Genomic DNA, 26,982 nt, shown 5'->3' with positions numbered 1-26,982 from the left:
GGTGGGAACCACAAAATAGCTTTAGGTATGCATACACACCCTCTCTCCCACAAATCTCACTGGCACAGGGATGTTGGTAGCAGAGTCTGGTCAGACTACCAAAAGGTTTAGTACCAAGAAAGTACAGAAACTATAACATTACTGGATGTGGGTAGGCTGAAAGGGAAGAAGTAGTGAAACGATGTAATCAGCATTTCCTCTAAACAGGACTGCTTTTTTTTTTTTATATACTGACTCCTCATTCCCTTTGGTCTGCTGTCCTCCAAGGGTAGCAGCCAGTGCTGTATCTCTACCTTTTCCCTCTAATACAAATGAAGCCAAATAGTCAATTCTGAAACATTATAAAGAAAGAGGTAAGCAAGTCCTCCTGAACCTAACAGTGATACTCTTTTAAAGCCTAACACTTTCTTATCCTTTTCATTTTTGATCTAACGAATGAGTGAGAATTTTCAAATCCTGTTCTACTATTTAACAATAACTCCTGTAAAACTACAGTACATACCTCAATGAATAACATTATACTTAGTTTGATTTGTGTTTTGGTAATAATACACACATATTAAAGCAATAAATCCCTCAGATTTATTTTGTTAAACCAAAATAATCTGATATTAAATGTAATTATTAAGGCACAGAGTATCGATTTCATGGCACCTGATCAGAGAATTTTCCTTATTAAAAAGCAAACAAAAATTTAAAAAACTCAGACTAGATTAAATCCAACAGTCATTCATCAAACAAATGAAATTATCAGAATGTAGCTGCCCAGAGACAAGTCCTTAGCGTAGCTTCAGTGAGGTGCTACTAGAATATCACTATTCAAACAGCTATTAGCAAGTACTGGCCTAAATACGGGTTATTGCCTGTTAGAAAAAGACAACAGAATCAAGTTTTCAACAAGATGACAGGCTGACATGGGAGATGGTGGTGTGAAGCCGGGGAGAGCGCTGAGCATCCTTGGTAGAAGTTCCCAAGGGAGAAAGGACTGTCCAAAAAACAAAACCACCACCACCAAAAACCATAGGAAGGCTCTTTCCTGAAACTGCAAACTGCAATAATCCTTCCCTTCTGTGCTGTGAATTTTGACTTTTATCAGACTAGACTGGTATCAGGCAGTGTTGTAATAATCTTAGAAAAATAAAATAAGAGGAACAGAATGCAGCCCAAGGCTGAAAACAGCATCCAGAATTAGCTTTGCACAGGGAGATTCCCCAGCCCTTACAACCACATGGTGTTTTAGTAACTGATATCTCTCACCTCTAGCTTGTTTGGACAAACTGCTTTCTTGACTTCTGTAGAATCTGTGCTGTTGCTTTTTTTTCTATATACTCAAAAATAATTTTTATATGTTTATATAAACATCCTCTAATTTGATTCTAAAAACCATGTAAGGCATATGACATACCGTTACCTTGAACTTGCACCCCACAAGTGGAATGTTAAATTGACATGTACCAAAAAGAGACTAAGAAAGGGTCATGTCTTCAGGTATACCACATAAAATAAAACTCACCATTCACTCTATAATCCCAGTGTGCTAGTGTCTGGAAACCAGTCTGTTCTCTGACAGTCCCAAAGAGGGAAGAACCACTGTAATCTTATTTTTTTTTTTTAAAAGTTTGACTTGTAGGCTTAGTTTTAAAGGATGGATACAGGACCTGCCCTTTGAGCAGACTCAAATTTTGGAGCAGCCACATTACCCTGGATAGCTGAGATCAAGCATCTGATAATGCTCTCTGTCCTGCCACTCTTGGATGAAACGCCAATTAGAGGATTATCCTACACAGTCCCGCAACCACAAAGAGCTGGAAACTACAGAAACAACTGTCACGATGAGTCTAAGGAAGACGTTGCATTACTTGAGCCAGGCACAACAGATGGAGACAGTGGACTTCAAGGAAAAACGATGACCCCAGCCAGAGAGCAGTGCCGGGACCTGAACCCCCCTGACGCTCTGTAGCCATGAAGCTCTGAGCTAAGGAAAACGTGGCCACAAGAAACTATAGCCAAAACGGATTTCCTTAGTTACCAGTTGAAAGAAGGAGCATCATTTTAAGCTCACATCTAACAAGTACTCCTTATGTAGGCACGAAAATTCTTCATATCTGTCCTTAAATGAAGTTTAAGTCTAAGGCAAAACCAGTACCTGTAAACAAGGTTTTAAGCACTGAGATGCTTACCATGTTAGCCATACAAGGTACGCGTATGCCTGTATTTCTCTCTATTTCATAAGCTTTTAGCTCCATTTCTGTGTATTAAGTTGAGCTCTGAATTAGCGCAATTTGCCACAACAGGTTTATTCACATCAAGACAAAGCTGGGGCAGCATTTTTCAAAAAAAGGATTAGATGACTGTAACTACTACCATCTGCGCTTATGCATGTTTAGACTCCGAGAAGGGTAATCACCACACTTCAGGGCATGATCTGCAGGGGTCAGAAAGATAATCTTACGCCCATCTTTCTGTTTTTGACATTGCCCAATTGGGTAGGTGCATAATAGAGGATATTAGTCTTCCCTGAAGCATTAGTTATTCATCACTGCCAGAGGCAGCTTTACAGATCTAAGATTATGAGCCAGTCTAGTATGGCAACCTGTTCTTTCAAACTCTGAAATGCACTCCGCAGTCCAGAGCTTTAACACTACATTGTATTTCAGATACAAATACGAGATAATCTACGAGTACACCACGAGATTTCATGGAGCAATTTTGGAAGAGATTGTTATTATACCAAGGGCCTAGAGACCACTAAAGATAGCAAGTATTTTATGGAGGTTTTTTTTGTTTGTTAAATTTCCATTTAAATAACAGGCAGAAATTACAATATCTGGCATTTACACATAGGGCAAATATATAGACACAAATCAAGTATCGCTCCTGCAACTGGTGTTAGTTTTCAATCTATATAACCCAAGATAGGCCTAAGGATTTCAGTCTTAACTTCTCTATCATTTGGAAATACCAGTGTAATCTTCTTAGGCTACAGGCAAAGTAGACACATTTCTTTATAGAGACAAAACAAGGCCACTTTGACTGACACAGGAAAGAAAACGGTTCACACAGACACACTAATTTACGAGCGAAACAAATTAAGAGTGTGAAAAAACTATGTTTAAAATTTTGAATAAGCAGTTAAGTTCCATCTATTCATACATCTGAATTTTCACCTACTTATTGCAAGCATCCCCTCCCATTTTGCTTATTAGCACGCAGTCCTATTTTAAAAAATGAAGGATACAGACTTCTTTCCATGAAGCTAGCCAGGAGATACATTCTGTAGGATGGAGTGGACCTTCCTCTGGCTTGAGAGCTGCCAGTGGAAACACCCGCTGGCCCCGGCCAGCCATCCCAGCAGAAACAGCAATCTCCTCCCTTCCCCGGCTCAGATGGTCACCTCAGAGATGATGATCTGATTGATCTTTAAGTCATTACAGCTCAAACGAGTTGAGTTAGCTTAAACACTTAAATAGCAAGTCTTGGTCAACCCAGCACTTTTACACTGCAAGGGCGTAGGGAACGTTTACAAAAGGCAGCCCTGCCTTAGATCAAAGAATCCACAATTCTCCAGCGAGAGCATTGAGGGTGGGATGAGGTTCAACCAGCAGTGAAAGTGTCACATGTATAAACGTCAAAATCACACTTGTGACTGCGAGTGAGGTCCCCGTCCACAGTAGAGTGATTTTACATAACTCACTGGTTAATAAATGGCACTGCTACAGTACAATGGGTTTGGTTTTTTTCATCTCAGCATTTCAAATAAGCAGACAATTTTTCCTCACTACACTTTTGAGAGATGGGATTTGTTATTGAACCGTTTTATGGACTGTGAGAAAAAACAGAAAAGGAAATAGAGTTCAGAATTTTTTTAAAATGCTCTGATAATTTAGTTTAAAGCTGGACTACCTGACACTGAAAATAACTTTTTCTAGACATACTATAGGGTTTACAGAAACTTTCAAGTGGAAACCTTGATCCTGGACTTCCGCCCCCCCCTGCCCCCGCCCTGCCTTGACCTATTGCCATCTTTAATAGGAGAGAATTCCACATTCCACATGTAGTGCAGTACATGGTTAGACTGAAACATGGGAAAGCTCAATGTGCTTGAACTACTTGGGGTGAAACTGGCACCATTAATAACGCTATCACTGCAGTGCTGTTTGCACTGAGAATTCTTTACAAACCGATCAATTTTCACAGCAATTCATGGAAATAGAAAAGTCATCATTACTCCCACTAGTGAGACAAGAAATAGATGGAAAGAAGACAAATGACCTGTCTAGAACCATTCAGCAAGTCAGAATATAACTAAAGCCTGGATCTTTTAACAAAAAGACTCACGTTCTAATCCCTTACTGCCCCATTTCCAGATCTGTAAAGTGATATTAACAATGGAGTCTGTAAGTTTATTTCAAGCAGGTTTCACACAACAGTTTAGATTTGTTTAAATATCAAAGCAAAATCTAGACAAAAAAACACCAAATGAACGCCATTTTACCCTAATTTGGTTCCTCGCCAAAGCCTGTAGTTCAAACCGGGTACATCAAAAAGCCCCAAGCTTCAGGCAAGAAATCCCAATCTAGTTTTGTTGGCATGGCTAGAGTGGTGCCGTCTGAATGTGAAAACGGATCGTAGGACGTGCCTGGTGTTCTGGCTTCTCACGGGCACTAGGTTCCGAGTGAGAAAAACAACAAATGCAAACAGTTATACTGAGCCTTCATTTCAGCATTTGGCACTCAGAATAACCAGCCTGGTAATCAGATGCCTGCCGAAAGCACATGCAAAGTCTAGAAGATGAAGCCTCTTATTTAGACTAAAAGATTTTCACAGCAATTAATGGAAGAACAACTGCCAACACCACATGTATCACACAATACAACTCGATCCTTAAAGAAAGCTGCAATCTGAAATTCCTTCTGAAGTTTATTGGCGTGGCACTATCGTACATACCTTTTCACCACTTCTGAACTGTTAGACATGCACCTCATCCAGAAGTCCTTTGAGTCACACACACGAATAACCGAAGCATTCCTTTCCTTCGAATGTACAAAATCCAGCTACTGGACGTGAAGAAAGGAAAGAAAATATTGAGGAATTTACACTTTAAAAAAAAAAAGGGGGGGGGCAATTTTCTAAGTATCGGAATTCGTGCAGTAAAATTTGTTTTAAGATGGAGAACTTTTGTTCTAAAGAAGCCCTCAAACTAGTAAGGTAGAGGAGAGGTGGGGGTTTTTCTGGATGTAGCTTAGGGCCCCTTTGGACTGAGAAATGACAGACAGCCCTGGAAAATTCTTCACCCTTCAATTACCTTGCTCTCCTTGAGAGGCATTAAGCACCCTTAATATGTAAAGTGCTGTCATTCTCTTTCCCTCACCTCTGCTACAGAGTTCCTTACCGGCTGCCTGCACTGGAAGTGTCTGGCAGTGATGGGTAAGATGCATTGTACTACAGCATGCACAACACCCTTGGTGACTTCTGTTTTGTAACTTAAGTTTGCAACTCCTGATTCCAGACTGGGCTCTCCTACATAACTGACACAACTTGTATAAACAGTATAAAAGGAAACATTCCCTATCTCTCCTCCCACAACTGAAGCTTAGGCAAATGGAAAACGAGGCAGGAAGAGATCGTGATAGATTGACTGCATGGCGTGAATCAACCTACGAGTTAGCAAGGTACAGGTGTCTCTTCCAGAGAGTTCCCAAGGGTGCAGGAAAAGGTGCCCATTCTTGCAACGCAGATTCTTTCCCCTGCAGCACCTTGCACTTGCCAATTGCACATCTCCCCGACAAAGAAACCGTATCTGCCCTCACCTTGGCTACGCTCTCCCTCTTTTCTTTCTGCCAGATAAAGCATCCAGCACCTGGTGCCAGCCAGAGGATGGAACTCATCAAGAAGTGTTTTGAGGATCAACAGACGGGATCCATCCTATGTAAGCTGATTACAGGATTTACCGGGCTCCTGACAGTTAATATCACACAGCCAGAATGCCACACGTCAAGCGTTGGAGATATGGCTCTGACGAAACCAGGCTAAGGCAAAAGGCCCTAAGATTATCCGCTCTGGGAGGGATGTCATTGAGAGGATGCGACTGGCTGTGAACATAGCGCTGCAACTATCACACTGGGAAATGCTAATCAACTTAAAGCAAGTAACTCATGATGAGAAGTGGGAAAGACTCTCATCAGCAACACTGGTAGCTAAGTTAATTGTGGATTGACTAGAAGAGCAAAAGTATTACCGTGCAAAGATTGATGAATCACCAAGCCGTGCCCTCTGTAACAAACAGGACAACTCCCTTCATCCATGCTATAAAACATCCATCTACAATTACCTCTGGAATTCACCTGCAGGACTGTACTGCTGGTACACGGCCTGGCCACGCTCAGCCGGGGTACCGACTGGCACTGGCGATGCGAGGCAGACGCACCAAACTGAGGACGTACTCTTTCAGCTTTGAATACTCGTCCTCCGAGTTGGTGTGTGCGTTCTCAAACGCAAGGCAGGACTTTATTCTTTCCCATCGTAAGCCTTTAAATTTTTGTCTTTTTCTTAAAAACTCATCTGAGGAGAGGCAGAACGGGGTGCCGCCATCGGGAGGTTCATAGTTATGGAGGAAGCTTGAACACTTTAAAATTAGAGGTTCAAAACCAACCTGAGAAACAGCGATCTCAGCATTTAATATTTTATTATTTTAAACAAAAACATGTTTATTGAGGGAGGGAAACTTGACTCATTATCTGAGCATCTGGGATTACCAGTACTGTATTTATGAAAGAGGTTGCAGTACATGGCTCTCTGCAATTGCTCTGATCTCTGCATCTGCGGTTCCAGGCTCTACCCGCATTACCCTCTGACAGACGGGAAATCATACGAACCTATTTTCCTGAGATTGCCCTTAGGAGTCAACCAGCTGAGTCTTGCAAACCAGTTCTATCCGCGTGAACCGCGTACACTCATCAACCCTGGGACTGTTTTTATTAACCGTATTACCAGAGCACCCACAGGCCTCGCGCAGAACCAAGCCCTCGGCGCCCTCGATACCACACGAACACTGCCAGTTACCGTTCCAAGGACTCTACAGCCCAACGCAACACCAGAATACGCATTCGCGTATCGGAAATAACGCCCGAGAACCCCGCGTCCGTTTTCGGGAGAAACGCCACGCAAAGGGCAGCGCTCCTACAGCCTGCCAGCGCGAGCCCAGCACCTGCTGATGCACTTCCACGGCGGGCGGCTTGCGTTTTTTACTTACTTGTATTATTTACTGTGCTTGGGTTTCCTTCGTCATGTACGTATTTTAACGTTTTGTTATTTTCTACCGTGAAGCCTAACGCCCTTACTGTTAAAAAGAGTGAAAAGTTTGCTGACGTACCTGTGAAAAACGAAGGGCAATTTCTTTTTTTTTCTTTTTACAGCCGTATAATCCTCAAGAGCGGTGTTGCAACAACTGCAGTTTTACAACGTACCCATAAAACGCGCTCCGCGCTTTGGACCTGAAGCGCTCGACGCCGAACGCCCGGCGCTTCTCACCCTCTCCCTTCTCTCCCACGAGCGCTCCTGGGTCTCCCGCCTCCCTAAACCAGGCGACGGGATCTCCCGCTCCCACCTCACGGCCCGGCTCGGCCTTCCCCGGGGCTCAGCCACCCACCTTCGGTCCCGAACCCAGCGGGACCCGCAGCACGGAGCCGGCCCTCCCGCCCCCTCAGCCCGGCCACGGCCGCCCCCTCAGCCCGCCCGCCCTTCCCGCCCTTTTCCCGCCTCTCACCCCGCGGCGGCCACGACGCCCTGAGGGGAGGCGATGGCGGCGCGGCGCCGCTCCCCGGACCCCTTCCCCTCCTCGCCCCGCAGACGACTCCCGCTGGCCCGGGGCGGGGGGGGAAAAACTCACCCGCTGCGCCCGCGGTCCCCCGCGGGCGGCGAGGAGCTCGGCGTGAGGTAAACGGCGGCGGCCGGTGCGGGACGGCGGTAGCGGCGCCCCTGGCTCCGCGGGAGGCGGGCGGTGCCGGCTGCCCCGCGGAGGTGGGGCCGGGGCGGGGAAGCGAACGGCTCGGACACCCCCCGCGACCCGCCCCGGGGTGGGCTTTCCCCGCGGCCGCGGGTCGCGGGGCTGAGGCGGACCCTGGCCGGCACCTGAGGGGAGGGCGGCCCCGGCCCGCCTTGCGCTGACGGGGGCGGGGGGGGGCTGCCGGCGCCGGCAACCGCGGGAGGGCCCGGGCCGGCTCTGCGGGGCCTTCGCCACCTCCTCGGCCCAAATTTGAGGCCCGTGGCAAAAGCGGGTGGCGAAACCGGGTGGGTCGGAGGGCGCCGGGCTGCAAGGTCGAAGTTTTCAAACGAGGCGCGGAGTCAGCCGGGGGAAACCGGGTTGTAATCTTAGGCGATCCCGGCCGTGAATCGGCTTCGCGCAGCCCTCGAGGCGTCGGGCAGCTGCGCCGAGGAGATGGTGAGCCACGAAGCGGGCCGTTCTCGAGCGAACGCGGCGCCCGCGAAGGAGCTCTGGCGATCCGGGAGCCTGCGGGAGGAGGACGTGCTGCCAGCGTTATCCCGAGGAACGGACTTTGGACGTTCGAGCAGCTCCTGAAACCACCCTTACCCGCTGGGACTGCGCAGATGCCTCCTTGGCATCGCCATCGCCCCCGAAATGCCTCTGCCGCAGGCCTGGCTGACGGGGCCAGGCGTCGCGTATCGGAAGCGTATAAAGTATGAGCTGATAAAGTACGCCCACCGGGGATCTCAGGCCAAAACTACTGAAGGTCCTCATTTTAGGATAAATACAGTCTCCACTGAGTTCAGCAGCGCCGGAAGCTAAATTTCAAGTATCGGAGTTTTAGCAAAAAAGTATTTTCATCACTAGCGATAGATTTGCAGCAAGTACTTTTCCAGGCATGCAAACCCCTATCCTTCTGTTTTTTACTGTACTCTTGTGTAAGATGAATCTTGGAAAGGGATACGATAATTTGCGTTGTTTTGATAGAGTTAATTAACTGATGCAATCCCACATTCTGAAAATGAAATTGTAGGGAAACACTTGCAAACAGTCTGCTCTATAATTGAGTTCATCCTCCAGGCACAAGCTTTATCTAAGAGATCTTAAAGGGTGCATCGTTTTAACTCATGGAAAAAGCTCTGTGGCGTGGCACCGTACAGCGTTTGCCTTCCTCTGCGGGACTAGTGGGGAATGCTTGGGACTCCCCGGCCGCTCTCCCTAATATAAACCTTCTAAATTGGAAAGCCTTTTCCTCCCCGATGGAGCCAAAGCAGTAGCTTCTCAGACAGCGTGAGGAAGAATTGCCTCCTATGCACCGAAAGTAGCATGATCAAAAAGTGCATTCTGATTTAGAAATAATTGACTCCCATTTTTTAACAGACGTAATATCTAAGTCTGCTGGGACAGTGGTCTGTCCTACTAAACACACTGGGTTAATCAGCATGATTATATTAGTACATCTACGTAGTTAGCGCATCTAAACGCTTAGTTGCTCGGTGGCATTTACCTAGCTCCTGGAGACCTGTACTTGCCACCCTGACCGTTGGCCACCCATCCCCAGCAAGAACACCGATAAAGCCTGGCTGTAAGCGGCTTCCTACGCTTCTGGGTTCCAAGCAGGCCCCAAGCGAAAGCAGCATGAGCACACCTAAGTAATGATGAAAAACCACATAATCCTCATTAGAAATCTACTCAGCAGCAAAAACAGAGCAATCCATTTCTACAGAAATTCTGGTGTGCCAGAAATTTGCATTGCTGAGTAGAAAGGTAACGATATAATTGAGAAATGCTCAGATTAATAATTACTGAAAACAAGCCATTTATAAAGCTCCCAAGTATGACTTAAGGGAGGTGGCAAGGACGCAGGAATTTCTACTCCATTACACTGTATACAAAGTGAGCGTAACATTCCCATAAAAATGGAAATGCACGCAGAGGGTAAGTGGAAGAGTCTCCCCGTCATCCTCCAGGCTACTGAAAAAGTCGGAAGAAGGAACATTTCCATGGAGAGGTAGTAGAGAAGATGCAATTATTTAATCACAAAAATAAAAAATAATCCTGTGTTCCATTTCCCAGTGAGTCACCCCAGCCTCCTAATTACTTTCTACAGATTTCGAGGAAAAGCTAAAATCCAGACAGTGGCCTCGGATGGGGACTCCAGCACGCTCTCAAGCACGGTTCCACTGAACGGGTCACTCCTATGCGTCATGGGCAGAGCCCCCCGGTAACAGGGATGCTGTATATAACGTGTCACACAACATGCACACCGCAAAGTTTAGTTCAGTTTTATTTTCCACTGTAACGGTTTTCGAATGATACATCATGCAGTCTGCCAGTGTATCCATCCATCTCTGATGGAATTTTAGAACGAAGATAAAAGACTTTATCTCCACGGGATGGGGGAAGGAGGGTTCAGGTCTGCTATCAAGAGTTTAATACATTTCAGCATCGTTTGATGCAATGGCAAAAAATTTCCCCTTGTTACCAGCAAAACGTGTCCACAATTTATTTTTTCCTAAATTGAACACTACTGTAAAGATACATAGAGCCCAGAGAATACACATCTGCAGTACACGTTACACACTTTACAAACTAGACATGTATAATTCTACAGAATGCCTCAACCCCCGTGGTTCTCCCACAACAACAAAGTGTTTCAGTGGACAAGATTGTGAGAGCGAGAGAGGAACTGGTAGAGCGGTGTTCCATCCTGCACAGCGGATGTTCTCCAGTGCACTTCGCAGTTCGTACAGGCACAGTGAAGATGAAAATCAAAGCAAGGGTAGATGAAGATTATCCTGCCAATTTATTTCTGGATTCCTTCCATTTCCAATTGAGATGTACTTCATTCGTGTTTGCACAAGGTCTTTCTCCTCCAGCAACGGAAATCTGATCAGGCCTCTTCCTTTTGGACCTTCATCACCATTTGGTTTAAATACCCGTTTATTCAAATAAAACAACGTTCAGCTTAAAATTCTTTCTTTTGTGTACTTCCAAGCCTTATTTATAAAAATTTCAGGCAAATGTGCATCTTGGTCCATTAGGCTTTATAAAATGAAATTTAAAAGTTACTCATAAGGTTCTGTAGGCAGAAATTATTGTAGTAGGTTTTTTGTGACTTATTTTTTAGGTTTTTTGGATATATTCAGGATAATCCACTCTCACCCTTGTTGAGTTAAATACAAACTTAAAAATGCATCAGCCAAGATCTTTCCAGGTTTAAAACTTTCCTTGCTGTTGAGAAAACAAGTCGATGAAACGTGAACTCAAGGACAAACAAGAGATTTGAACAGATCATTAAGAGAAGCTCAAGTGAGCAGGAAATACATTTTAATTACTAGCAAAAAGAACAATATGCACTTTAGTTCCATCTGAAGTACGTTTTCCATTTGTGAACGGTATTTCCACCAAAATTTGTCCCATGCATGACATTTTAGATGTGAAATTTAATTTGCGCTATACAAATCACAACTTTAAAATTAGCCTAGAATAAATATAACACAACATTCAAAGAGCAAAGAAAGTAAAGTAGCATCAAGTAGTGGAAATATGAGGAGACAGGTTTTGATCTCTGCTGAGCAGATGTGTGGTTTTCATTTCTATATATAAAATGTGTAAGACTTAAAAATGGTACAAAAGTTGAATATACAATACGCAATACAAACTTAAGTTGCCTAATTAAAATAGGCTTACAAAACAAGAATCTATATATAAGCGGAACAAGTTCAGTTGACAATTAGTAATTTCCAATCGAGTGAATATCTTCTGTATTTCTTTTTGAGAATTTTAGCCTAAGGCATCTTTTCAGCATTTCAGTTATAGAAAGTCCTCCTACAGTCTTGATGTAAAAGTTAACTTGGAGAAACTTACATTATTTCAGCTAGGTGAACTGACTGGCTGATCAGCACTAGCACAATTAAGAGATGTCAAAGCTAACTTATTACTCAAGCTGAAGAAAGCTGTCTAAACTGCCATACATAACTAATGGTGATGCTGTGAGGAACTTAATACATTTTTTTTTTTTAAGCTAATGCTGCGTCTACAATATACTTCCATACAGAACTTTGAATTTGAGAGACAGAACAAAAGTTTTACTACAATACAAAATCTTTGACAGCAATTAAGTTTGGTATCTTTTCCAAGACAACTGTTTTAGAACCAAAACAAGAGGATCATTAGTTCATAGTAGAAATTTCAGCTCTGAACAGCTGATAAGATAGCACAGAGTAGTTCTGAATTAGTAATTTTATTAAAGATTGCATATGGCAAGTTCACAGTTCATTTTTCTGGCAGTGCACATGCACATAAAGAAAATATAAAACTTTGGAAAATACAAAATAAATTAAATACATGCAAATTTGCAACTTCATTAAATATTTTTAGCAAAATGCTCCCCAAAATAGTGCAACATTAAAAAAAAAAAAAGTTAAATTAAGTCCAACTTACTTTGCAACAACCTAAATAATTTCAGTAGAAAAAAATATCTAAAGTCAATTCACAATCTTTCAAAACGCTCTACAATAACTAAATAGTTCTACGTCTACCAACAAACACGTTCAGAAATTTGGAAAAAAAAAAAAAAATCAGTCTCAAATGAAGTAAAAGCAAACGTCTGCAAAACAAGACTAGAGGGCTATGCTCGGCCGTAACCTTCCTAGAATCCACGCTTCGTGAAGACGTAAGGTTGCATCCTATGCACATCTGAGCGAGGAGGAGGATGTGTGCGGGTGGCACAGAAGCGGTAGGCAGCGAGGAGCAGCAGTAGCTTCTGCCTGCCAGCGGAACCTTCCCGGAACGATTCCAGTGCCCCCTTGCTGAGAAGATGGAAACTTTCTGTCTGGCACGAAAGAAAGATCCAAGGCAAGCGGTCTCATCCTTACCTCCGTGCGCACAAGCGTACCATCCGTAGGACAACTTGCGTACTGTAACTTATAAAGACGTTCTTTTCCCCTTGCTATATATATGCTCTTCACCTCCTAGCAAACGTATTCCCAAATTTGGTCTGCAAAGGACAGCTCGAGTATACAACTCTCACCTCCTTTTGGACTCTCTCTGTATAATTTTTTTTAAGGTAGGGGCTGGGGTTTGGGGGATTTTTTGTTTCTTTCTTTAAGGTAGCGCCTGTTCTGGTAGGGGACTGTTCACTCCCGTGTCTGAATTCTGGTGTGAACAGATCGGGGCTTGCCGAAGGCATGCGGGAAGGGGAAAGGGGGGGGATGCTTGTCAGCTTTTCCAAGACAAGATTTCCACAGCATTCTGAAAGCCTTCAAAATTTCATAAAGAACAATGCTTACAAACACGTGGCTAGCCATCACACTCCAGGAAAACCCACCACCGTAGGGAGAACTACAAGCAGATCAGATCTTAAATTTAAGATAGGTCACACAGATATATTCATGTAACTACCAAACTTCAAAACCTAGATCTATACTAACAGATTTCTCTGCATCCCGTTTGATCTTTACCAGGTACTGCAATAAAGCTTATTTTATACAGTCCAAAGATTTTTATCAGGATATTACAAATGGTTCTTTGGGGAAATTTACTTCTGAAAATGTAAGCAGTAAAATTAAACCATATAGCAGCACATTTTCATCCCCTAAAAATATAAAATAATATGTATATTATACAGTAAATCAGTCATGACAGAGCACAATCACCTGCCTTTGATGGCACTTGGTCATTGAATAATTAATTCTTTGATGCCAGAAGTCGGGATTTACTGATGCAACAGAGGACTTCGAAAAAGCATCAATCTGAGAGTAGAAGCCCCAACCTAACCAGCGCCAAGGGGTCAAACGCAGTCCGTGAGAGATTCTGAGTGGCAGACTTCCTATCGTTACTTAGATGGTTATGTTAAATACATTGTACAAGTATCTGTAGAAGAGTTGAGCTGAACACTTCTGTACACGTGGAGATCCTACGAAGCTCAAAATACCTGGGACCAGTGCATTGCAGATGGCTGTAGGAAGCGCAGGATGAACAGGACGTGGATCGGGTTGAAGAGGGGAAAAAAAGAAACTAGTGACTTAATGACAGTCCTTAACATGCTAAGTGGAATTGACCTGTCAAAAGAGAGCAAGAAAGGTAATGATAATTAGTGGATGTCTGAGATTAGAAAGCAGATATGCAACGTGGCAGATCAACTGATACCTACACTTCACAGAAACGTGATGCAAAGCAACCAAAGAGCCACCATAACAGCCACGAAACGAGAGTCACGTCAAGCACAGTTTTAACAGCTCATGAAATTAGGGTCTCAGTTACTAAGTCTTGGAAAGGAATTTTGTCAGATCTACCTTTAAAGTTTCCAGCCCACAAACTTGCACAGTCATAATGAAACCGTTCTCTTGATGAAATTCATTCTTTGCCACCTGTAGCATGGCATTATGTCTTGCCTAAATACATCCTTAAACACTGTCTAAAGGTCTAACTTCTTTTTTCCTTTTTATCTCTCTGTTCTTTTAATGGGATTTTTCTCTCACTGGTCAGCACTTGGATCTGCTGAAGAGATGTGTGCATATCTTATATAACAAGTAAGGAAAGTAACTGCAGCTGAGTTTGAAAACTTATTATAAAACAAAGGGGTGAAAAAACACAAATCCAAAACAATCCTTCTGTTCTATGTGTCTCCTGACAGAGAGGTGCTTTCCTGAGACACCTATACACACACACACATATGTGTTTACACCAATATATAAAAATATTTATATATAATATTTTGATAATATATTATAAAAATATACTAGATAATTTTATATAACATATATGCTCATTATACAGGCATCTTTCTCACTAATTTAATAGTAATTCCATTCAGAAGCAAAGTTCAAGGCACATTACCAAGTACCAAGGTGATTTAAAGTTGATTATAAAACATTTGAAATACAGACTTTTAAAAACTCTTGGGTTTGTATTGTTTTTCCCCCATGTTTCTCATTAGGCATATGGAAGGCACCACATAAGTAACTGAGTGTGCCTAGCACATTTTTAAATTACCTAATACAAAATCAGCCTTACAAAGAGAGATGTATTCTCCTCAATTAAGCATTTACTTGTATAGTTATTTGAAAAAAGCCCAAACTTTTCCCTATTCAAGATCAAGTTATAAAAATAAATAAATATTGATACATCAGTGTTTTTAAATTTACCCTAAATTAATGGTGGGAATTGTAGTTAGCTCCTCATTGTCATCCTTATTAACACTTCAAAGGAAATCTGGATGGTTATTAATTTATGCATCTTAATGGCTAGGTTAACTATCGTCTGGCTAGATTAAATATAGTTATTAATCTTGCTGAAGGATGCAGAGACTTTAGGGTAAGGGACACGCAGACAAGAGACTTTAGGGTACATACCAGAGACTTTAGGGTAAGGGACACGCAGACAAGAGCCTGTTTGCACAGCGTGTTTCACAGATCCCAGTACAAGTTACTTTAATAATTTCAGTAGGCCATGATGGAGCATTAGTGCAATCGTTAGCGCATCTTCCCGTCAGTCCTTTCCTTCTCTTTTGAAATGAGGCATCAGACAAGTTTGAGCAAATATTAGAAGGGCCGATAACTAGCTTCCTTCAGATTTTAAATACATCTGCTACTGCTCGCTCTGCCCAAGGTTTCCAGGCAGGTCCTGAGCAGCCCTGGTGTGCCAGCTTGCCCACAGGTCTGTCGATACTGGGAGAGCATCCTCCAGCCTGCAGCTCAGTCATTGAGAAAGGTGTTGGAAAAACGGTGACAGCAAACCTCAAAGTTTGCGTACAGCACCTGAAGTGCCCTCCAACAAAGCCTCACAGGTCTTGAATCTTATCATCCATGCTTTCCCTGAGCCCCAACCTTAGCTGTCCCCGAGCTCAGCTAGTGCCCCTCTGTTCCCTGTGTGCAGGGCCAGGCTAGGTCCGAGAGGTAATTAAAGCAGACTCAGAGATGATCTCTGGTCCATCTGGAGAAAGTCCTTCTTAAATCACGAGCTGCAGAAGAGCAGCACCACCGTGGCTCACCTCTCCGTGAACAACCCCAGTAACAGGACTGGGGGGGTGCTTCTGAGCAGGTTCATCTCATGAATTTAAAGACAGAACTTCAAAATGAGCTGATTTGAACTAACATTGGTCTGGCCACATATTTTAGGCATGAAAAGCAAGTCAACATAAATTTCTACCACTTAATGCATTTTTCCCATTATTCACTTCAATCTGGCAGTTACTAACTAGCGTGCTCCAAGGGACATTCGAGTTTGCTCAGACACTGCCTTTATGCTTACTTCCATTTCTAAAACTCATTATTATTATAGGTTTTCTTTAACAATTTAGAAAAAAAAAACATATGAAACCAGGTTGCATAGTGACTTTGATAATTTTGTGCAGTTTTTTGGCCTTAGCTTTGTGGGGCGGCATGAGAAAGAGTCAAAACAATTTGGGTTTTGGGGTTTTTTGTTCCTATCTAAAGGAAAATACATACCGTAGGTTTTGGGTTTTTTAATTCCTGGTATTATTTGAAAAACTTTAATATTAACATTTTTTGAAACCTGCACTGTGTTTAGTTATATTTAGAAAGTATTCCCGTAAAGAACTTTAAATATGACAATAAACAACTAAGCTCTGTAGGTGACCAGCAGAGATACTAATATGCAACCATTCACATGACGTGATTTGCAGCTATTCACGCGGGGGGAGTATTGCTCTTTAAGGTTTTGTCAAAATACTTCTCCCCACAAAATTAAAAAACTCTGTAAGATTTACACTGAAGAATACATTTCAACCAGTTGTATTAAAACAGAAAAGATTAAACTGTAAGAACCAACTCAAAAGTCTGCTACAGAAATAAACATTTAAAAATCCCCAAGGCTGTCTCCATGAAACCCTGGCATAAATTTAGCTATACGGTTGTAGCAATTCCAGCACCACCTTCTTACAGAAACGCACTGCAACCCAAACAGGACTCCTACTGCAGCAATTATCCTGTTAGCTGCACCAATGTGAATTCCCTTTCTGATCCTTTCCGAAATCTAGGTTTGAGGTATGCTCCAGGTAACAAATTCATTGCACTTGTATTTTCAAAAACATCTGCAATGTAGGTAGAACGAGGAATTATCTTTTAGAGATTTGCAGACACTCTTTGGCCTCCTGAGTCTCCTGTTTAAGCCAGCTACCGGCAATTTGCAATTTCAGGACCACATTTTATTAACGCCCGCATTTCTTTCTCTTCCATCTGCTACTGTTATTCATCAAATGCTATGCTTTCTGGGGCAGAAATCATCTCCTTACATCATGCATGTGGCCCAAACAGGGCGAAGTCCGAACTTCGTCCTGCTTAGTCTCACAGGCTTGCCCAGCTCTGCAGAAGAAATTTTCGCAGCGACCTTTGTGAGAACAGCAAAAGCAATACTGGCTGTTACTGAGGGGTCGGCTGCTGGGTTACTAAATCATCATCACTGACCAGTCTAACAGCAATAAGCGTCTATCATCTTTACTGTGAATGATGAATGAATATAAGATAAATTGCCCCTCATCTTGGTATAAAATTTTCATTCCAGAGATAGGGTCTGTTACTTGACAGCAAACATTTATATAGAAACCCCACCTTTATTTCACTGCTGTTAAATGAATATAAAAGAAAGTTCTGTTCTAATTCTAGCTGTGTAGAACCATGCCATTCAAAAGCATGGTGTAGTTCTATAGAGCATAGAAATGTCTCAACGATATTATGGAAATAATCTGTATTAAATTTTCCCTGCACAAGTAGTACCTTTACTAACATCTCTTACTCAGGCCCCTGGGCTTTCATCCAACAAGCTCAGAATTCAGATTACTCTGATACTCCAAAAATCCTTTGGCAGCCAAATAGTTGCAATTTGCCAATAATATTCTCAACTGAAGGACCAAAACTGATGAGAACTGATCTTCTTTAATCACTGCCCGGCCTTAGTTTACTACGTCTTCAAGACATCTTTCTAGATGTGTGCAAAAAATCTAGAAGTTGATTCAGTTTAAAAACCAATTGTAAAGCCTAAAATATGGTTCTCTGAAGTAGTAATCATAGAATTGAATCATAGAATATCTCAACTTGGAAGGGACCCAGAAGGATCATTGAGTCCAACGCCCACGACATTTCAAATTGTTGCCTTACACACAATATGCAATACCTAATATAGCTGGGCATTAGACTGAATCTCGAGCAGGAAGGAAAGTAGACCAATAAAAGGCATAAAGGAGCACTACTGTCAATTAAGAAAAAACCACACATACATACTTTTTAAATGGCTTCATTCTGACCTCTAGGGCTTCCATTTGGTTTCGGAAATTTTTCTAATTTTTTCAGAAGCCATACACCTGTAAGTTTACCCACTTTCTTCTAAGATCTTCCATCTTCTTTTTCTCTACCCGCATTGTCCATGAGCTCCTCTGCAACATGTTCCAAGTGTGGCCTGACTCTGCTCATTCTCCACCGCCCTCAAATCTAAAACTCAGCATCTAAAACATTTCAGAGGTATTCCATGCCTTTCTGATTGCTTTTTATTGACTTCCAAAGTCCTACCTTGTTATACACACATCTAGTTTTAAGTGTATTTATTTTGTTAATAACTTCTATTAATCTGCAGTTGTCCACTTGCCATGTGCCTATACCTAATGTGTGGCCTGTTTGAGTTTGACACTTAATTTCATAGCAGATGGTATATTAAAAGCCCACCCAGTTTAGGCAGGTAGCAGCTTTTTTTCCCCACAGAGCAGCTGCTATGATATATGTTTAGAAATTTTTTACATGCCTCTGTATCATACTCTTTCCCCTTTGCTCTTTCACAGAGGTGGGAATGCAATGAAGTAGATAGACAGAGGCCATCTCGCTTGTTGTGAGATGGAAAAGCCAATTTCAGTTCAGAATGAACTAATGCACAAAAACACTCAGCAAAGACTTGCCCTAATTCATCCACAGCGAAAATATGTTGCTTGCAGCTACAGGGCTCATGGAAAACACAATGAATAGAAACAATCCGCACAACACAATAACAGCTTGAGTGCGACGTGATGGATGGTTTGCATGCATGCATGACTTGAAACATTCTCCAAAAAAAAGAAAAAGAAAAAAACACCCAAGAATGCTGAGTGCCTAAAGGAAACCACATACTATCAGAAGAGAGTCATAAGACAATTAATCCTCAAGAAGGGGAAAAAACCCAAACTCAGAGGGACAACTTAGCAGTCCACTGGCTGCTTTTCACAGCCACTCACTACTGTCCAACTCTTAGTATGCCTGTAAAATAAAGTTATCATCTAAAATAATAGCAGATGTAAAATATCTCAGAAATAATGAGCATCTAAAGAAATAAATGGGAAGGTAGGGTACATGAAGCAGTCTCATGGGAATATGCTGCTCATCTTCCCAGGATGAGATTTTCGCTTAGGAGAAACCCTCAAGCCCTTGCAATTAAAGTAAAATATTTACTTTTTTTTCTGAAGAGAGCTGAAAAAGAGTACAAAGCAAAAGAAACAAAAGTGAAGTTCGCCAAATTGTGACACTCAAATTTGGAAAGCTCTGCGCTGCTGCCACTTATCGCTGCTCTACCCCTGTCCCAGGCTGGAATATCACAACATGGAAAGATATTCATGTTACAGAAAGCAGAAAATTACACTGGCAGAAGGAATCTTTGGAACTCTATTTTTACTACATAAGTTTCACACCTCTTGGTGTGAATTTCAGTACAGCTTTACCAGAGCATTTTAGTTTATTAAAAGAGTTTTAAGTGATAAGTCATTAAAATAAAAACTCTCATCAGCAGCTTGCAAAGCATTCTAACAAGGCACTCCTCACTTAAATTACTGATTTTCACAGTTAAATTATTAGCAAACAACTCCTACTAAAACTAGGAAAAAAAGACTGTGGGTCTTCTAAAAGCAAGTCTGAAATGTAAGAAAACTGGGCGATCGGTGAAAGAACAGATGAGTAAGTTACTTTGGTCTTACTTCTCGTCTATTTGGTGTTGTGATAGTAGCTGGAGTTTGACATCCCTCCCCCTCGGATGGCATGGACAGCTGTCGGAGAAGACGCTGGGTAATGACCAGGGCGGATGGGCTTGGCTGCAGAGTAAAAGTAGGAAACCAAAGATGACATTTAGCTTTCACAACGTTTTCTACCTCACCTTCTCCTCTAGTACCAACCCCATTGTTTCCAAACAAGGAGCCGTGCTTGGCAGAGCAGTCTGTAACCTAGCTCTGCGGAACATAGCATTCCTTTACCTCGGCCAACAACAAATACACCCATTTTCTGCTTGTGACAGAGCCGTTGAACCATCCCATGCATGCCCCTCATCTCTGCAAAGGTTATGGACTGTCTATACAACAGAGGGAAGTCATGACCCACTTGGTGGTCAGTGATGTACTTCCTATGTCCAATTCGACTATCTAAATAATTCCAGAAGATGCTGAGACAAAGCTGTCGATGGCTTTCTACAAGAGGTAACATACAGCAGGAAATATTGTGCGCTGCCTAATTCTCTCTCAGGTTTTAAGACACCAGTATTAGCATCACCATCCAAAACATTATCCTTCTACTTTATCAATTACAACAAATCATTCCAAAAATTGCCCCATTTTAAACACCATTTGATTGTATGCACACATTCAGATTACACCACAAAGATATATCAAGTGTTTGAATTACATAGGAAGATTTTTGACTCTACACAGCCCAAATTAAATCACAAGGAGGAGTAATCAGGGAAAAAGAGAGGAAGGGACAAGGTCCAGACAGGCAAGGAAAGAAAGCAAGCGCAGAAGGAGAGTATGTGGGGGAGGAAGAAAGTGAGAGATTGATTTAAAGAGACAAGTTTTCAGGTCACTAGAAGGGCACACAAGACCCATTATGCCATTTATTTACTGAGTTAAATAGCAGAGGCACTTTAAACTTTAGGTGGGGCAGATTCTATTAAAAAGTGAAGTCTTTGAAGATTCCTGTGCAGCAGAGGAGAAGCAGACCCTGTGGTTTGCCCTGGACTGCTGCTTTCAAAGCTCTCTCTATTTAAACATGAGCAAACAGACCAACCATGAAGTACGTGAGCAACCACTAACCCTTTAGCTCCATGTCCTTACCAATTTGAGCAGAGTGTGCTCTCCGTGCCATGTTTTTGGCTCTCACGGCCTCCTTAATGCGATCTACCTCCTGCTGGTACCGTTTGCGATCTCGCATGGCGTTCTCCTTGGCCTCCTTCAGTGCGCTCTCCAGGGCCTTAACTCTCTCTGCCGTAGCTCTAAGTCGTTTTTCCAGCTTAGGAAGCTCACAACGAAGATCTGCATTATCACGTACCAACTGCGAGAAAAGAAATTTTAAAAATATCCTATGAGAAAGTTTATTCTATTCAACAAAATCTCATAGATCTTATCCTGAAGGGAGAGGGCTCCAGGACAAAGCCTGATAGGGCAGGGCACTCTACTACCATACTTGCTTTTCTAGACTTTAAGAGCAGCTGTGGCAGAAACTGTGCATTTCTTCAGAACGCAGAAATGTTCGGCATTTTGCAAATACTTGATCACCTCATTATTTCAAAACTGCAGTGCTTAACTATGGCTTATGGACAACACTGGGTATCATCAAAAATTCATCGTCTCCAATGGTTATGGCATGCTTACCTACTTGTTCCCTACTCAAGCATATGGGAAAATGGGAAACTTTAATGCCTCAAACATCGCTAAGATGTCACTTAAGGCCTGTAGCTATAAATGTGATGATTATATGCAATTTTGAATTCATGCACTTCCTCAGTTAAATATGAACCTGAGCAAGGTCTATCACTTATCAGAGTAACATCTAACTTCACATGCAACAACAGCCAAGAGAGGATTGATTTTTTGATAAATAAAAAACTGATGCAAACAGTTAGAAAATCCAGTACAAATTCTACTGAACAGATTATACCAGTACTAGAAGTCAACACAAAACTCTTCCAAAGGAGTGACTCTCCCTTTTCTGGAGTGAAGGGAAAAAAAGTGGTTTAACTACCACATTAATAATACAGTAAAGCAACAGCATGTACTAACATTCACACGTTGTTTGACAATCAAAATGTTTTACACCTGCTAGTCCAGGCTTAGTGCCAGAAGAAAAACACAAACAAAGCTAAAAAAAAAATTGTCACAATGCGCTTTTTCTACAAGTGTTGAACCCTTGTTCTACGAAATAGTTACGATATGAAATAAGAGCAGGATGATACCACATTCAGGTCAAGTCCAATGTCATTTTTCCCTCTAAGTTTCTTATGAGACATGGACTTCTACTTGGTTTTGAGTAAATATACGCTAACGAGAGCTATAAAAATCTGTATCTGAAAACGCAGCAGATGCGTGAACTGACTGCAAAACAGGCAAATCAGTAAAAGGAAAAACACTCCTAACATGTCCCCATTTCCACATTTAGAAACTAGGTCTTTAAACCATCTGTTCCCTGGGAATCTCAAAATACTGAACCTTAGCGGACACTTGTCACGATCCTGCACTGCTTGCTTTTTCGGCACTTCCACAGGAATAAATAAAGCCAATCTCGGACAGTGCTGTGTCTCACTAGTAACAGTTTCAGAAAACTGCACTGGGGAATGTTATGTCACTGTTCAAAAATGAAATCAAAAGCATCTTTACTATTTTGCACTTGCAGTGGGACGCAGTTCAAAAATACTGACATCTAACAAGAGGGTGGAAGCTTGCTTATTGGCAGAAATAATCCAGTTTTGTCTAGTGAGGTGCTACCTAGATATATAGGCACACCACTGCTATATACACACTTCCCGTAAGCAGAAGGTAAAGCTCTTTCCTTGACGTATACCCAAAACACTTGCCTACTACACATCCCCTCCACCCCTCATTTGCATGGTGGGTACCTAGGGTGAAGGGCTCTCCGTTGCCCTTATCTCTCTGTACAGCGGAATTCCAAAGGAGATGGCAGCTCCATGAAAGAGGGAGGAGACAGAGATGGACATGCCCAGAAATAACCAACCTCAGCATCCTGAGGAGGCACCAGCCCTTAAGCTGCACAGAAAACCTCTATTTATTTGCTTTCATATTCTGCTGGTTGCCTCCACTCAAGTCACCTCCGAGGGTGCCACGAAGCAGCTTTAGGCCAGGAGTCAAAACCGGGGGATACACAATCCATCTAGAAACCAGCTATCAGCACACAAGGCAATAATGCGTTCCACCAATACAGTGACAATTAGTCCTGCCAAAACTGCTAGAGTCTATTTTCACAGAAAAAATAATTGTTTATTTAACACATTCATGAGAAGTACGGGTAGTGGGAAAAGCAGCTCTAACACCAACTCCCAACGCCAAGAATTTTAGTTGAGAACTATAGGTACTATTTCCTCAGACAGTACATGTTACCTTCAGAAATTATCCTTTTAAACATAAAAAAGTATATTTTTTTTTTGGAAGGAGAGGAGGAGAGAAGGAAGGAGAGGAGGAGAGAAGGAAGGAGAGGAGGAGAGAAGGAAGGAGATGAGGAAGGAAGCGGAGACCCTACCTGTTTGTGAACCTTTGTAAGCTGTTCCAGGTTGTTCTCAAGAAAGGAAATTTTCTGCTTCTGTGCAGCACTTCCACCTCCGTCGTCGCTGTCAAGTTCAACGCTCTGCACAGAGAGTTGCAGAGTTCAGCAAAGCCAGGCAGAAACTCAAGAGGAAGCTCAGGTCTTTTGTGAATTTAAGCTTCCCAAAGGCAGAAAAGTCTTCCAGAGCCCCAAATCAAAGAGAATTTATTTTACCTATTCATTTGATATTTAAGAGGCACATTTCCCGCTACACAAAAAATAAACTATTCTTATTGAACAATTATAGGGGGATTCTGAATATGAAGATCATAGATTTTAGTGGGGAAAACCCCTTTTCTCTCTTTTTTCCACTCCTGGGAGACATTTTTATGCAATATAGGTTTTCAACCTTAAAAGAAAAAAAAAAAAAGAGTATAAAAACTCTTCCTCAAAACTACTCTAAAGGACTAAAAAGTGTTGCAAATTATGCAGCTTCTGACTCTTCTTCAACAGTTAAAAGTACATTAATTTCTGCCAAATAATAATTTTGCCAGAAAAAGGCTGCCTAGTCACAAGTCCATAAAAAGAAAGGGCCGCAGCATTCAGTGTAGCATAAGTTAGTGGAAGTTATATTGAATCATTTCTGACACCCATTAATACCGTCTTTGAGAATTAATTTTGCAACTGAACTGAATTGGATTGGTTCATTTTGCTTAACCACCAAGATTTGCCCTTAACATATTAGGACCAAATAAAAGCTAATGAACATCAGAACAGTTTTAATCTTATTACTCACTGTTATTGAAAGACAATATCCCATTTTGTAACAACATGCACTAAAAGCTTCCAGCAAATCACAAGAATACTGCAAAAAAGAGACTTTGGTTTAAAAGAGTATAGTCTTACTTTTTTAACGCGGGTCGTGAGATCTTGGACAAACAGTTTGCGTAGGTTGTGAAGAGTCTGAAGTTCTCTTGCCTGGAATCAAAATAATTAAAAAAAAAAAAAAAAAAAAGCACAAACCAGTAAGAGATAGTAGATACTCCAGTGTAAAAATTCTCTTCAGATTTGAGTCGGTAATATGACTTCACTGTGATTTACTTATAGAGATGTACCTGCCCATAGGTATAGGCAGCTCACAGAAAGGCAGTGCCCATGCTGTTCCCCACGGAAGGGCTCTTGCACCTCCCAAGGTCTTCACCACACCAAAGCTACTTCTGAAAATATGTTGACTCTGTCTTAGGGGGGGGGAAACAACAGCAGAAAGCTGAAGTCTCACAAGTTGGCCACGGTTACAGACATCCAGTGATGTGAAAGAGCTCTGGATTCACTCTCTGGCAAACGCATCGGTCCCGCTCTGAATGCTTACTCACAGGCACTTAAGATGTTTAAGTTTAAGTTAAGATGCTTTTTAAGTTTTGGCAAAAATCCAGGCTTTCCCAGCTTTTTTTACATGCATCAACTTCTCAGGCTCAGCAAAATAGTCACCTTACTCCAGACTGGAGGTGTGACACAAGAAGTGGCAACCCTGCACCTACTCCCAGAAGGACGGAAGCACTAATCCATTTGCAGGAAAGGAAACTATGTGGATAGGCAGCTCACCCCAACCCCATACCGCACCAAAGCCATACTGAAGAGAACTGTCTTTCCAAAGTTGAAAAGAGCAACCTTAGCTTTTCCATTTTCTGCTTAATCCACTCACATACTGGAATTTAAATGAATTGCTCAATAAGCTCCACCACAACTACAAGCTTTTGAGCTTGAAATTTTTATCTTTATCTCTCAAAAGAAAAAGGCGAAACCGACTGGAAACCAAAAAGGAAAAACTTCCTTCACAGACTACTAGAAACCATACATTACAAGCACAGCTCATTTATGTCTGTGTGATGGGGTACCCGGAAGAGGCACCGGGTGCCACGCTAAGTCAAACATGGGTGCAGAGCAGACACCTCCCCGAGAGCTCCTGTTCTGTTCTGGGTGCTGCCTCCACCCTGTCACCCCCTCCCACGGGACCCCTTCTTCTGCTTCCTCACCAGCCCAGCACTGGGAAGGAGAACGAGCCAAAGCAAAGGCAGCCGCTGTGGTCCCACCAAGACTGTTCTTCATCCCTTCCTTCTCAAAGTCATCATCCAAACGGCACGCAATGCCCACGGAGCCTGATGTCTCCCCATACAAATGGGCAGGGATGAGCAACCATTTGGCCTTTGATGGCTCATGTTTTTCTGTAATTCGCTACACTTGATTTTTAATTCCTGCTGCAGTAATTATTAAAACTCTAACAAAACTCTGAACAAAATTTTCATGTAAGGTAGTTCAAAGTTGCTTATTCAAAAATTAAAAAAAATACCATCTGGGTTTCTGCAAGCTGACTGTATGGTACCGCCTAACTCTGATTTCCAGCTGCCTTACTCATTTGGCATACAGGGCAAATCAAGTCTACATGCAAGCTCTATAACTATCTGATGAGTACAGTTCATATCAGAAATGTTGGTTACATCTCTCCCTTGCAGGAGTTTATTTTAACAAGGCTAATGTCTGGGGGAGCCATCAGGAGCCAAAGCTGAAAGGACCTGAATAGTTCAGCTTTGGATTTTTGTATGTAGTGAACTCCAACGGATCCAGAGGCCACTAAAAGCTTAATTTTTAAAGCATCACGCAGAGGAGAAAATGCTGGGTTTGAGTTAATAACCATGTTAACACTAGCAAAAATCACTGCATGGTGCTCCTAAACCAGCTATGGTTTTGACCAGCTTCTGAGATCTTTGAGAAAGCTTGCATATTTTTACAGACAGATGAAAATGTAGCTTCCAACAATACTGTGCAGCAACAGCTTCACGACTGACGTCATCCATCATAGGCTGCATTTTCAACATTGCATGCACAATATCATATGTCTCTGTAAGCTGCTACACTGGTCAAGTTAGAGGCAGGTACGTATCACCTAATTGTAGCTGCACTGTTCAGTACGCTGGTTATTTCAGGTGATTTGAAGGAACAAGGACAGCAAAACAAAGAGTACCGGTAGATTTATCAGTGGTAGCTTATTCACAGGAGGCAACAATAATTGTATTTAACCTTAAATTTTAAAATTCAATTTCATGATTTGGCAAAATGCACAAATTTAGCCTATTATGATATAAATTGGTCATTTCCTTGGGCCCAGATACAAGTGTTTGGTAACACATCTGTGATGAAGACCTAGGGGAAAAAAGCTCAATAAAATGTAATTAAGACATACCACTGTTTCCTCCAGCCCCTTAAGATCTTCTCTTGCTTGTTCCCTTTTATCATTAAGCAGTCTAGAAAGATCACAACATTAAACACAAATCAAAAATATTGAAGTCAAACCAAGAGAATCAATCAACATTCAGTTTGAGTACAACATCTGCAGATGTGAGCAAATTGTACATTTCTCTGCATCTGTAATTACGCTTTCGAGTGTTCCAAATATGCAGCTTTCTCACATGGAATACTAAGCCACCATCTCCATTTTTTGCGTCC

The 26,982-nt window shown here is 42.1% G+C and overlaps 2 protein-coding genes across 5 annotated transcripts in view; both read right to left on the bottom strand.

Annotated features, from left to right (window-relative positions):
* Positions 1–5,054, bottom strand: part of LYPD6B (LY6/PLAUR domain containing 6B) — a 51,626-nt gene extending 46,572 nt beyond the window's left edge. The window contains exon 1 of the mRNA XM_052793451.1: positions 4,948–5,054. The gene's annotated coding sequence lies outside the window, so the exon portion shown is untranslated. The remainder of the gene's footprint in view (positions 1–4,947) is intronic.
* A 5,200-nt stretch (positions 5,055–10,254) lies between these two features.
* The window catches only part of KIF5C (kinesin family member 5C), a 90,441-nt gene continuing 73,713 nt past the window's right edge, over positions 10,255–26,982 (bottom strand). For 3 of the 4 annotated variants that reach the window (XM_052792823.1, XM_052792826.1, XM_052792825.1), the window contains 6 exons: positions 26,720–26,780; positions 24,388–24,459; positions 23,479–23,583; positions 21,063–21,279; positions 19,938–20,051; positions 10,255–14,049 (listed from right to left, as the gene is read on the bottom strand). In XM_052792823.1, the coding sequence (XP_052648783.1) occupies positions 19,945–20,051; positions 21,063–21,279; positions 23,479–23,583; positions 24,388–24,459; positions 26,720–26,780 (562 nt within the window). In that variant the 3' untranslated portion in view covers positions 10,255–14,049; positions 19,938–19,944. Of the gene's footprint in view, positions 14,050–19,926; positions 20,052–21,062; positions 21,280–23,478; positions 23,584–24,387; positions 24,460–26,719; positions 26,781–26,982 lie in introns of all 4 variants that reach the window. The other variant, XM_052792824.1, reaches the window with a different exon arrangement.

The sequence above is a fragment of the Harpia harpyja genome, chromosome 7 (genome assembly GCF_026419915.1).
Source record: "Harpia harpyja isolate bHarHar1 chromosome 7, bHarHar1 primary haplotype, whole genome shotgun sequence".
Lineage (NCBI taxonomy): Eukaryota > Metazoa > Chordata > Aves > Accipitriformes > Accipitridae > Harpia > Harpia harpyja.
The sequence above is the reverse complement of the archived record's forward strand: the minus strand, read 5'-3'. Positions and strand labels throughout refer to the sequence as shown.